This window comes from Bos taurus, chromosome X (genome assembly GCF_002263795.3).
Source record: "Bos taurus isolate L1 Dominette 01449 registration number 42190680 breed Hereford chromosome X, ARS-UCD2.0, whole genome shotgun sequence".
NCBI classification, from domain to species: Eukaryota; Metazoa; Chordata; class Mammalia; order Artiodactyla; family Bovidae; genus Bos; species Bos taurus.
Genome location: NC_037357.1, coordinates 50,990,079 through 51,004,287, shown reverse-complemented (window position 1 = coordinate 51,004,287; position 14,209 = coordinate 50,990,079). Strand labels below are relative to the sequence as shown.

The 14,209-nt window shown below is 40.7% G+C and overlaps 1 protein-coding gene across 1 annotated transcript in view; it reads left to right on the top strand.

Annotated features, from left to right (window-relative positions):
* Window positions 1-10,063, top strand: part of CENPI (centromere protein I) — a 68,228-nt gene extending 58,165 nt beyond the window's left edge. The window contains 2 exon segments of the mRNA NM_001102494.2: window positions 6,778-6,819; window positions 7,766-10,063. Coding sequence (NP_001095964.1) covers window positions 6,778-6,819; window positions 7,766-7,867 — 144 coding nt within the window. The 3' untranslated portion in view covers window positions 7,868-10,063.
* The last annotated feature ends 4,146 nt before the right edge of the window (window positions 10,064-14,209 follow it).

The following is a 14,209-nucleotide window of genomic DNA, read 5'->3' as shown; positions in this document are numbered from 1 at the left end:
AATTTAAGTCTGAATTTGGCAATAAGGAGTTGATCTGAGCCACAGTCAGCTCCTGGTCTTGTTTTTGCTGACTGTATAGAGCTTCTCCACCTTTGGCTGCAAAGAATATAATCAGTCTGATTTCGGTGTTGACCATCTGGTGATGTCCATGTGTAGAGTTTTGTGTTGTTGGAAGAGGGTGTTTGCTATGACCAGTGCGTTCTCTTGGCAAAACTGTATTAGCCTTTGCCTTGCTTTATTCTGTATTCCAAGGCCAAATTTGCCTGTTACCCCCGGTGTTTCTTGACTTGCTACTTTTGCATTCCTGTCCCCTATAATGAAAAGGACACCTTTTTTGGATGTTAGTTCTAAAAGGTCTTGTAGATCTTCACAAAACTATTCAGCTTCTTCAGCGTTACTGGTTGGGGCATAGACTTGGATTACTGTGATATTGAATGGTTTGCCCTGGAAACAAACAGAAATCATTCTGTCGTTTTTGAGATTGCATCCAAGTACTGCATTTCGGACTCTTCTGTTGACCATGATGGCTTCTCCATTTCTTCTAAGGGATTCCTGCCCGCAGTAGTAGATATAATGGTCATCTGAGTTAAATTCACCCATTCCAGTCCATTTTAGTTTGCTGATTCCTAGAATGTTGACGTTCATTCTTTTCATCTCCTTTTTGACCACTTCCAATTTACCTTGATTCATGGACCTGACATTCCAGGTTCCTATGCAATATTGCTCTTTACAGCATCGGACCTTGCTTCTATCACCAGTCACATCCACAGCTGGGTATTGTTTTTGCTTTGGCTCCATCCTTTCATTCTTTCTGGAGTTATTTCTCCACTGATCTCCAGTAGCATATTGGGCACCTACTGACCTGGGGAGTTCCTCTTTCAGTATCCTATCATTTTGCCTTTTCATACTGTTCATGGGGTTCTCAAGGCAAGATTACTGGAGTGGTTTGCCATTCCCTTCTCCAGTGGACCACATTCTGTCAGACCTCTCCACCATGACCCGCCCATCTTGGGTGGCTCCACAGGGCATGGCTTAGTTTCATTGAGTTAGACCAGGCTATGGTCTGTGTGATTAGATTGACTAGTTTTCTGTGATTATGGTTTCAGTGTGTCTGCCCTCTGATGCCCTCTCACAACACCTACCATCTTACTTGGGTTTCTCTTACCACGGACGTGGGATAACTCTTCATGGCTGCTCCAGCAAAGTGCAGCCACTGCTCCTCACCTTAGACGAGGGATATCTCCTCACCGCCTCCCCTCCTGACTTTGAACGTGGAGTAGCTCCTCTTGGCCCTCCTGCACCCGTGCAGCCACCACTCCTTGGACATGGGGTAGCTCCTCCTGGCCGCCTCCCTTGGCCTCAGGCATGGGGTAGCTCCTCCCAGCCACTGCCCATGACCTCGGATGTGGAGTAGCTCCTGTCAGCCGCTCCTGCACCGTTGCAGCCTGGCACTCTTGGCCGCCCCCCGCCCCGACCTCAGACGTGGGGTAGCTCCTCTCGACCACACTTCTGTGAGGTCCTGCGAGGTCTGTCACAGCCGGCGTGCTTCTTTTGTTAGGTGTTTTGTTAGGTGTAATTTTGTTAGGTGTTGTCAAATTGCTTTCAGTAGAAGTTATACCAACTTCAGATCAGATCAGATCAGATGAGTCGCTCAGTCATGTCGGACTTTTTGCGACCCCATGAATTGCAGCATGCCAGGCCTCCCTGTCCATCACCAACTCCCGGAGTTCACTCAGACTCACATCCATTGAGTCAGTGATGCCATCCAGCTATCTCATCCTCTGTCGTCCCCTTCTCTTCCTGCCCCCAATCCTTCCCAGCATCAGAGTCTTTTCCAATGAGTCAACTCTTCGCATGAGGTGGCCAAAGTATTGGAGTTTCAGTTTTAGCATCATTCCTTCCAAAGAAATCCCAGGGCTGATCTCCTTCAGAATGGACTGGTTGGATCTCCTTGCAGTCCAAGGGACTCTCAAGAGTCTTCTCCAACACCACAGTTCAAAAGCATCAGTTCTTCGGCACTCAGCCTTCTTCACAGTCCAACTCTCACATCCATACATGACCACAGGAAAAACCATAGCCTTGACAAGACGGACCTTTGTTGGCAAAGTAATGTCTCTGCTTTTGAATATGCTATCTAGGTTGGTCATAACTTTCCTTCCAAGGAGTAAGCGTCTTTTAATTTCATGGCTGCAGTCACCATCTGTGGTGATTTTGGAGCCCAGAAAAATAAAGTCTGACACTGTTTCCACTGTTTCCCCATCTATTTCCCATGAAGTGGTGGGACCAGATGCCATGATCTTAGTTTTCTGAATGTTGAGCTTTAAGCCAACTTTTTCACTCTCCACTTTCACTTTCATCAAGAGGCTTTTGAGTTCCTCTTCACTTTCTGCCATAAGGGTGGTGTCATCTGCATATCTGAGGTTATTGATATTTCTCCCGGCAATCTTGATTCCAGTTTGTGTTTCTTCCAGTCCAGCGTTTCTCATGGTGTACTCTGCATAGAAGTTAAATAAGCAGAGTGACAGTATACAGCCTTGACGAACTCCTTTTCCTATTTGGAACCAGTCTGTTGTTCCATGTCCGGTTCTAATTGTTGCTTCCTCACCTGCATACAGATTTCTCAAGAGGCAGATCAAGTGGTCTGGGATTCCGATCTCTTTCAGAATTTTCCACAGTTTATTGTGATCCACACAGTCAAAGGCTTTGGCATAGTCAATAAAGCAGAAATAGATGTTTACCAACTTACATTACTGCTAACAATAAATGGGAGTCCAGTTGCATCCAGTTCTTACTTGGAATACTACATGATGAATCACAGAATAGAATTAATTTTCTTTAAGTTAGTTCTCTTTTCTTCCCAAACTGTGTGTGTGTGTGTGTGTGTGTATGTCTTAATTATAAGATTCAGTCTCTAAAATGGTAAATGCTATCAACTTAGACATAGGTAAGCAAACTTATTTTGGGGGTTCAGGAATTAATATATTCTTTTAAATCAGAAGTGTTTTAAAAAATATTTTAGGAAGGTTGGTTCTTTTTTTTAAGGTTAGAATATAATTGCTTTACCGTGTTGTTAGTTTCTTCTGTACAACAAAGTGAATCAGCTATGTGTATACATATATCCCCTCCCTCTTGAACTCCGCCACCACTATCCCATTCCTCCAGGTCATCACAGAACACTGAGTTGAGCTCCCTGTGCTATACAGCAGGAAGGCTGATCCTTGAAAGTTTAATTCTAACAGCATTGTGCACATTTGGCAAAATGTGTAACTAGCATTTTGTAATTAATGTTTCTGTATGATTCTGAAAATACTGTGCTTTAATGTCATTCTTTCTCTTAAAAGAATACCTTTTGAGCCATGTCACCAACTTACTGCTCATTATCTAATGATTATACCTTTGAGGTGATAAAAATAACCTCTGATACGATGTTAGTGTGATTTAATTCTGACAGTTTTACTTTGCTGAATTATCACATTGTAAATATTTCAAATTGACCATATTTTTAGAGATAATTTAGTAAACTTAATTTGGTCAGTCAGTTCTCAGTATCCGAAGAGCTCAAGTTACTCCATGCGTCTGGACATTTGTCAAGCTTATGTTTCAGGAAATTCTGAAGCTCTTGGTTTTCTTATCAATTACTTTTGAACTAATAATTAGATATATCTTTGTTTATTCATTCAATAAATATTAGGTGTCCACTATGCTTTTGACGGGCTTAATCTGCCTACAATGCAGGAGACCCTGGTTTGATTCCTGGGTCGGGAAGATCCCCTGGAGAAGGAATAGGCTACCTACTCCAGTATTCTTGGGCTTCCCTGGTGACTCAGATGGTAAAGAATCTGCCTGCAGTGTGGGAAACCTGGGTTCAATCCCTCGGTTGGGACGATCCCCTGGAGTAGGGCATGGCACCCCACTGCAATATTCTTGCCTGGAGAATCACCACGGACAGAGGAGCCTGGCAGGCTACAGTCCATGTTGTCACAAAGAGACAGACAGGACTGAATGACTAAGCACAGCACAGCACAGCACAGCATGCTTTTGACACTGGGAATACAGTGCTTAAGAAGATAAGCTACCGTCTCTGTCCAAATGCAGTTTATTCTAATGAGAACAAGCAAAAAATAAGTAATGAAATAAGTAGATGTAATAATTTTAAACTTTGAGAAATGCCATGAAAGGCATAAACAGGGTGGCGTGAGAGTGTGTGCCTGGGGAGTTGTCAGGGATGAGTGTTCAAAGAGGACCTGTTTGAAGAGGTGACAATTGATCTGAGATTTCTTCTAAAAGATGAGAATAAGCCAACTCTAAAGATAACTAGAAGAAGAGCATTCTAGGCAGTGGGGACAGTACTTAAAGGATTCAGGGGAAAAAAGGAAGGCCAGTGTGACTTAGATTAAGGAACAAGAGGAAGCAACAGTTAGAACTGGACATGGAACAACAGATTGGTTCCAAATAGGAAAAGGAGTACATCAAGGGTGTATATTGTCACCCTGCTTATTTGTAGAGTAAAAACTTATATGCAGAGTACATCATGAGAAACGCTAGGCTGGAGGAAGCACAAGCTGGAATCAAGGTTGCCAGGAAAAATATCAATAACCTCAGATATGCAGATGACACCACCATTATGGCAGAAAGCGAAGAAGAACTAAAGAGCCTCTTGATGAAAGTGAAAGAGGAGAGTGAAAAAGTTGGCTTAAAGCTCAACATTCAGAAAACTAAGATCATGGCATCTGGTCCCATCACTTCATGGCAAATAGATGGGGAAAACAGTGGCTGACTTTATTTTTCTGGGCTCCAAAATCACTGCAGATGGTGATTGCAGCCATGAAATTAAAAGACGCTTACTCCTTGGAAGGAAAGTTATGGGCAACCTAGACAGCATATTAAAAAGCAGAGACATTACTTTGTCAACAAGGTCTGTCTAGTCAAGGCTATGGTTTTTCCAGTAGTCGTGTATGGATGTGAGAGTTGGACTAGAAAGAAAGCTTAGCACCAAAGAATTGATGCTTTTGAACTGTGATGTTGGAGAAGACTCTTAAGAGTCCCTTGCAAGGAGATCCAACCAGTCCATTCTAAAGGAGATCAGTCCTGGGTGTTCTTTGGAAGGACTCATGCTAAAGCTGAAACTCCAATACTTTGGCCACTTGATGTAAAGAGCTGACTCATTGGAAAAGACCCTGATGCTGGGAAAGATTGAGGGCAGGAGGAGAAGGGGACAGACAACAGAGGATGAGATGGTTGGATGGCATCACCGACTCGATGGACACGGGTTTGGGTGGACTCCGGGAGTTGGTGATGGACAGGGAGGCCTGGCATGCTGCGGTTCATGGGGTCACAAAGAGTCAGACACGACTGACCAACTGAACTGACTGACTGATAGAAGAACAGGATAGATTATTTTGTTTTTGCGGGGAGGGCAGGTTAAGAATCAAGAATCAATCAGTTAAGTAGGACCTACTTAAGTTTGAGATGCCTGTTAGATATCCAAGAAGTTTAAGTAGGCACCTTGAAACAGGGACCTTTAAAGCTCAAGAGAGGTATTGGAATGCGAGAAATAAGTATGAAATTCATCAGCATGGATGATACTTCATCAGTTCCAAAACTACTTTTTTTTTTTTTTTTTTTGCTTTTTAACTTTTCAGAGATAAGGGTGCATCTTGTGATTGATGTCAGCCAGGTAGCAATCATGATAGAGTTGTCATTTGCTGTTTTAAGTGTGTACTGGCAGATGGCCAGAATCAGATCTTGCAGATTGGATGGCAGCAGCATGGGGGAGAATTGGAGATGATAATGGAGAACTGTATTAAGCCCTTAAAATCAAATGACTCAAAGTAAGAAGGTAGGGAAGAGCTGGAACCATCCATGTTAGGGACATTTCCTTGAGGCAAGGGCCAAAAGTAGGTTAGCTTTTTGCAGTTGAGACCCAAGCACCGTAGCTTTCTGTTCTTTTAAGAAATGCTGCATAATGCACACTCTGGCACAGAGAATGATACTGTGTGAAGATAAACATAGATGTCCACAACCCTCAAGTAAAAAAGTAATTCAGAAGAGTTAGACTCTGAATGTGAAGTTTTAGAAATAACTTTCACCATTTCAAAATTTCACCATTGAATTTTGTTTGCATTTACCATTTCATGTTGGTAAAAATGATATATGTTCAAAATCTGCCTACATCTAAAACTCACTCAGTGTAAAATATAAACTTCTAATTGTGTTATACATGGTTTGATCGGCAGAGTTTTTTCTCAGTGAGTCATAAAAATGATCGTTAGAATTGATAGCTTTTCAGTGAAGTACCGTAGGTGATGGTTAAAACCAGAGAATAACTAGCTAGTTCACCTAGCTCTTGAGTTTACCTAAAAAATTACAATTTCAGAAATCTACTGTGTACACAGACTGCCTCACCAGACTTCGTCCTCATCCTTCAAAACTCAATTCAGATAATCATATTCCTCAGGAAAAACCTTCTATAACACCTTTCATCTCCACCCGTGACTGAGTCCAGAATTTTTAAAAATGAGGCCATAGATTAACAAAATGGTGCTCACTTTATCTACTGCGATTTTATGTTCTTTCTGTTTGTGCTTCTAGGGAAAAATATGAAAGGTTATAGTGGGTGTTTATTCAAAAGGATTCCAAGAATGTTGGTAGGAATAGAACATAGCATGAATCAGACAGTGAAGAGCCATCTTAATTTTCTGGTAATTTCTGCTAACCAAATATTTTCATCCCCATTTCTCTCCATTTCCTTTTTTGTTTGTTTTTTTGTTTTTAAAGGAATGCCCAGAAGAAAGGAAAGTAAACATGAGCTCTATTCGGGTAAGGAAATTTATTTTCATCATGTACAGGGATAAAGCTCCTATTCCAGTACTCTTGCCTGGAGGGTCCCATGGACAGAGGAGCCTAGTAGGCTCCAGTCCATGGAGTCGCTAAGAGTCGGGCACGACTGAGCGACTGCACTTTGACTTTTCACTTTCGTGCATTGGAGAAGGAATTGGCAACCCACTCCAGTATTCTTGCCTGGAGAATCCCAGGGACAGAGGCGCCTGGTAGGCTGCCATCTATGGGGTCGCACAGAGTTGGACATGACTGAAGCGACTTAGCAGCAGCAGCAGCAGCAGGGATAAAGCTTCATTTCATCAAAAGAATTTATACCTTTACTTTCCCCCAAATCCCATGTCTGCTGCCTAGGCAAATTCAAAGTAAAGTATTTGCTTTCTGAATTAATTCCAGTGACTTTTATGTGACTTCATTGGCACATACCCTCTACATAGATAAAACTATTCATAGTTTGACTCTTGCTGTTGTGTCTGTGCATCGTCTTATTCTATAATACATTTGCATGTAGTCAAAGTGTGACTGTAACAAAACCAAACACAGTTGTCTCAGTATAGAAACTCTGCTGTGTACATATTTAATATAGACATTAATGTAATAATGTCTGCTCCTGTGCTGTGTACTTTAGATGTTAAATTCCTAGAGTGCAGGAATGATGACCCATTTCCATTTCACAGTACTTGTTCAGCTGAACAGCTAAATATTTTTGTCAATATAATAAAAGGAATATTTAGCCTTTAAATTTTGGGTATGCTCTAGTTTGAATGTTGCTTTAGTGACTGAGTTTTAGTAAAGAACATGGCTACTCGAGCTTACTTTTGGTATGCACATCCAGGATGCTGGGAACTTTTTCTAGGCAAAGAAGAGGAGGTAGAGAATAAGCAAAGTAAATACCTGATGAGTAATTTTCCCATTTTTGTGCCTGCAGGGGAAGAAATGGAACTGGTATTTGGACTATTTATATTCAGAGGGGTTACACGGCTTGAAACACTTCATAAGAAGTAGTATTCATCGTTCTTCTGTCCCCTGAGCAGAGAGCATGAACCACCTGATCAACATTTTGTTTTTATGTTTCATGTCACGGATGTTTTAGCATGATATTTTAAAAAGGCTGCTGTTAGCAGTCATGTAATAGAACAGACGTGGTGTTGGGGTCAAGCCAACCTAGGTTTGAATCTCATGTCTGCCACTCACTAGTTTTGAGACTGTGTTCTGAGTTTTTTTGTTTAGTGCCTTAAAATAATAGCAATCATTTATTATTAATATTTCTATTTCTACGAGGCAGAAATTTGGGGAGAGCTTTAACTGGGTGGTTCTGCCTCAGGGTCTTTCCCAAACTTGTAGTCGGGTAGATGGAGGGCTAGAACTCTGGAGGCTGGCTGAGTTAATCTCCCCCTCTTCTTAGAGTCTCAAGGCTTCTTCATGTGGTCTTTCCATGTGGCTCACTTGGGCTTCCTTACAGCATGGTGGCCTCAGGACAACTGGATGCTTCTGTGGTGGCTTGGGGCTCCAGGCAGGCAGATGTCTCAGGGACAAAAAACATCACCTTTTCTGATGCAGCCTTGGAGGTCATGCACTCTCAGTTCCTTCATACTCTCTTGGTCACAAGCAAATCACACACTTCCCCAAGTTCACGGGGAGGGGTATTAGACTCCACCTCATGATGGGAAATGGCAGAGTTCTTGAGTAGAGTTGGCAAATTATGACCCTTGGATGAAATCAGGCTCCCTCTCTAAGGCAGTCGTGTCTGGGCATTTACGTCTTGTCTCTGGCTTTGCCACAGTGTTGAAGCTGAGTTTTTGGGACAGATACTCTGTGGTCTGCAAAGCCAAAAATACTTACTGTAAAACTGTTTATAGAAAAGTTTCCTGACCTCTATTCTAGAAGACCATGTTGGATGAGTGATACTATTTTAGCCACCATTGGCCTCAGGCAAGTTACAAGCCTCTGAATTTTACCAGGGTCTCCCAACCTGGCACCAGAATAGATAACTAAGACATCTGGTTGCCATGGACCACGTGTGTACAAGTGTAGCTTCAGAGTTTATCAGGCCTTTTGCACAGGAGCAGAGGTACACCCGGCTTACTAGCTGCTCATTCTTTGCTGTGGCTGCCATCAGCTTTTGTAAAACTGAGAACAAGGTAAGTATAGCCTTTGACTTTTCGTGTAGCGAACTGTTTGCAGGAGTTAACTGCTTTACAAAAAGTTGGCAACCACTTTTAGAACCCCCAGTTGCTAGTTCAGGAGGAGAGTGGACATTGTTTATGCACTTCTTGTAAAAATGAAAATCCATTAACTTTATGATTTATGCTCTCTGACAGCATTGGGTCAAAGGGGCTTTTTTTTCCTTCCTCCACCTGATCAACATTAAATGAATGTTGACAGAAGCAAACTGAGCATATGGGACTAAACTTCCTTGTTGCTGAAGAGATCAAGAGGCTCAACTTGAGTTTCCATACTCGTTTTACCAACAGACTGCTACCTTCAGGGAGTGCGTAAACTGGCTTTCTACCCATGGCTCAGGAGAGCCTCAGTGTGGCTGATGTTATTTCCAGGATCTAGGTTCTTTAGCCCACTAGTGAAAAATGACTTCATCATCAGTCTCTGCCTTCCACCAAATTATGCATAAAGAGATATATCCATTATGTGGTGGGATTTTTCACATTTTTGTGAACTATGATTTGCATTTTTATGGAAGAGAGCAGATGATAATATACAGCGGCAGCTAAGCCAGACATATTTATGGAAAATACTCAGCTGCCTCTGAAACCTCTGCAAATGTTGCCCTTTTACTGATTTTGGACAGCCATACCAACACCAAGTTAACAGGATATATTTCTAACTCTAAAAGCTGACTTTAGGTAGTTGGTAGATTCTTGGGCCTTCACTGGTAGTAGAAATTTGATGAGAGAAGGAAAGGGAGAGAACTGTGGGATAATGCACATTCCTGGAGTTTTACCAGTTTGATTTTACGAGACTGCTCTATTTTGTGCATGTGCATGTATGTGTTTATATATATATATATATATATATATATATATATCCCATTTTTAAATGTTTAGGTTCAAATAAATTAACTGTAACTTATTTTCAGGAATAATTCTGAAGCTTTTTAAAATTTTTATAATAGCTAGAATATCTTGCTGAAAATTTACCACAGAATTTTGCTTCAGTGCTACAGAAAAATTCTCCACCTTTTAATAAAATTTGTATCATTTGAGAGAAATCAGGCTGAATTTACTTTTGTATTTAAGAGCACATTGCAGTTCTTTTTTTCCTGTAAAGCAAAACAACCCTGAACTATATTATTGGAAGGTGTTCAGACTAGAATCCTATGTATTCACCCATTTTTAATTTTATACATATTTACTGAGCTTACCATGTGCTGTGAACTCTTCTGTGTGCTGGTTATATAGTACCTGCTTTTGTGGAATTTACTTCTCCATTGGAGAAGACAGATAATACAGGTTGTAAATAGATGTCTAATATTAGATACTATAAAGAAAAAGCAAAGAATAGGGACAGAAACAAACTGAGTGTATGGGACTAAATTCCTTCCTCATTGGTAGAGGCCCAGTGGTTCATTGAGTTTCCATATTCGCTTCAGCAACAGACTGCCATCTTCAGGGAGTCCTTTAAATTGTCCTTCTATCCATGGTTCAGGAGACCTTCAATGTGGCCAACTTTGATTTGCAGGATCTGGGTTCTTTAGCCAGCAAGTGAAAAATGACTTCATCATCAGACTCTGCCTTCCACCAAATTATACATAAAGAGATATACATGTTTGAGAGGGTTGCAATGTAAGATGCTTAAGGAAGGCCTGTTTGAAGAGGTGACATATGCAGAGGCCCTAATGAAATAAGTGTATGAACCGTGTGAATATTGGGGAAAAGAGCATTCTAGGAAGAGGTAAAGGCAAGTAAAAAGATTTGAAAATGTTAACTTACTTGGTGTTTGAGGAATAGCAGAGGCCAGTAGGGTTACAACCTAGTGATTAAAGGAATGATAAGAAATGAAATGGGAGAAAGCCAGAGAGTAGTTCATGACAATCCTTGTAGCTGGGATGGAGAGCTGAGGAGTGGCATAATTTGACATTGTGGATCACAAATTTACTATGTGGATCACAACAAACTGGAAAATTCTTCAAGAGATGGGAATAACAGACCACCTTACCTGCCTCCTGAGAATGCAGGTCAAGAAGAAGCAACAGTTAGAACTGGACATGGAACAACAGACTGGTTCCAAATTGGGAAAGGAGTACATCAAGGCTATATATTGTCACCCTGTTTATTTAACTTACATGCAAGGTACATCATGCAAAATACCAGGCTGGATGAAGCACAACCTGGAATCAAGATTGTTGGGAGAAATATCAATAACCTCAGATATGCAGATGATGCCACCCTTATGGCAGAAAGCGAAGAGGAACTAAAGAGCCTCTTGATGAAAGTGAAAAGAGGAGAGTGAAAAAGCTGGCTTAAAACTTGACATTCAAAAAACAAAGATCATGGCATCCAGTCCCATCACTTCATGGCAAATAGATGGGGAAACAATTGAAACAGTGACAGACTTTATTTTCTTGGGCTCCAGAATCACTGCAGATGGTAACTGCAGCCATGAAATTCAAAGACGCTTGCTTCTTGGAAGAAAAGCTACAACCAATCTAGACAACATATTAAAAAGCAGAGACATTACTTTGCCAACAAATGTCTCTCTAGTTAAAGCTATGGTTTTTCCAGTAGTCATGTATGGATGTAAGAGGTGGACTATAAAGAAAGCTGAGCGCCAAAGAATTGATGCTTTTGAACTGTGGTGTTGGAGAAGACTCTTGAGAGCCCCTTGGATTGCAAGGAGATCCAACCAGTCCATCCTAAAGGAAATCCGTCCTGAATATTCATTGGAAGGACTGATGCTGAAGCTCCAGTACTTTGGCCACCTGACGTGAAGAACTGACTCATTGGAAAAGACCCTGATGCTGGGAAAGATTGAAGGCAGGAGGAGAAGGGGACGACAGAGGATGAGATGGTTGGATGACATCACCAACTCAATGGACATGAGTTTGAGCAAGCTTAGGGAGTTGATGATGGACAGTAAAGCCTGGCATGCTGTGGCCCATGAGGTCACAAAGAGTGGGACATGACTGAGTGACTGAACTGAACTATAGAGCTGCAGTGTAGAGTTTAGATTGAAGAGGATTAAGCAGAGAGAACAGTTAGGTTATTACAGTTTTTGAGGCAAGAGTCCTAGACTAGTGTGGTGGATGATGGGGGAGGTGGGGTGGGTGGGTGGGTAGTCAGATACTGGATTCAAGCTATATTTTAAAGGCTCTGCTGATAGCTTGGATATGAAGGAGGGGAGGGGAGTAAAGGATGACACTTAGTTTTTTGATTCAGCAACTGGGTGAATGCTGGAATGGAGAGATGAGGAACAGATTTGAAGGAGTGTGGAGTCATGAGGGTGTTTTTGGTCATGTTAGTTAGGAGATGCTAAATAGGCAGTTGGATATCCAAATCTAGAATTCAGGGTACATTTTGATTCTGACAATTGATTTGGGAGTCTATTTCATGGCCATGATATTGGATGAGATCACTTAGTACAGCTTGCAAAGAGAAAATGGCAAAGGACTAAACCCTGGAGCATGCAAATATTAAGAAGTAGAGAAGAGGAGGAACCAGCAAGAGACTGAGAAGTACTCACTAGTGAGCTAGAAGAAAAGTTAGAAGACTGATGTGCTGGAAGCCAAGTAAAGAAAATGTTTCAAAAAGGAGGGGATATTTAATGGTATGGAATGTTGCTTACATATACCTGGATAAAAGAAGCTTTAGCTGCTTTGAAGTAAATCTGATAGCTTCCCCAGTGCGTAGCCCTTGTCATTTAGAAAATTTGCTTTTAAGTTCGTACTCCAAGTAACTTCCCATATTGTTTTTCACAACATATTATTTTGGTCCTTAAGATCATGTAGGAGTTTAAATTGTGAGAAGGGGTTTGATTAGTTTTTATGAAAATTTAACCCCTAACAATCTCATATCATGGAAGAAACTTCTCTAAACTTGAGTTTATATTCTGGGAGAAAAAAATTTTTCCCCTTAGTTTGTGTTTTTGTTCAATAATTATTCCCTGGGTACTTCTTTGACCATATTCTTCTTGATCAATTATTTAACACACTTAAAATTAGATATACAGCTGTGCAAATATGCCAAGTCTAGTTATTTGAAAAGTCTTTTGAAGAATGTTCACGGCAAAGAAAAACAAGAAAAACAAAATAAGAGTATTTGCTTGCATGCAAAACATGTCTAAGAAAAGAAATAGAAAGTGTGGTTTGTTTTCCTAATTGTACAAAAAGAATTCCAAGTATTTGTGTAAAATTGCTGATGTTATAAATATTGACTTAATATTCAATAACAATGCTATTAGATTTCCAACATTTTTTTATCATAACTTCTTCGTCTGGTCTTGGGGACAATCTGGAAAGAAAAAATGATAACTATGGTGCCTCATAAACTTTTATTAGCATAGTAGAAATTCTCTTTATATCAGTTACATTTTATCACAAAATAGTTTATTAGAAGAAAAATTATTCTCTAAAATTTATATATATATATTTTTTAGGTGACCTTTTATTTTTTTAATATAAATGTATTTATTTTAATTGGAGGCTAATTACTTTACAATATTGTATTGGTTTTGCCATACATTGACATGTATCCGCCACAGGTGTACACGTGTTCCCATCCTGAACCCCCTTCCCACCTCCCTCCCCAGCCCATCCCTCTGGGTCATCCCAGTGCACCAGCCCCGAGCACCCTGTATCATGCATCGAACCTGAACTGGCTATTCGTTTCACATATGATAATATACATGTTTCAGTGTCATTCTCCCAAATCATCCCACCCTCGCCCTCTCCCACAGAGTCCAAAAGACTGTTCTATACATCTGTGTCTTTTTTGCTGTCTTGCATACAGGGTTATCGTTACGATGTTTCTAAATTCCATATATATGCATTAGTATACTGTATTGGTGTTTTTCTTTCTGACTTACTTCACTCTGTATAATATGCTCCAGTTTCACCCACCTCATTAGAACTGATTCAAATGTGTTCTTTTTAATGGCTGAGTAATATTCCATTGTGTATATGTACCACAGCTTTCTTATCCATTCATCTGCTGATGGACATCTAGGTTGCTTCCATGTTCTGGCTATTATAAACAGTGCTGTGATGAACATTGGGGTACACGTGTCTCTTTCAATTCTGGTTTCCTCAGTGTGTATGCCCAGCAGTGGGATTGCTGGGTCATATGGCAGTTCTATTTCCAGTTTTTTAAGGAATCTCCACACTGTTGTCCATAGTGGCTGTACTAGTTTGCATTCCCAC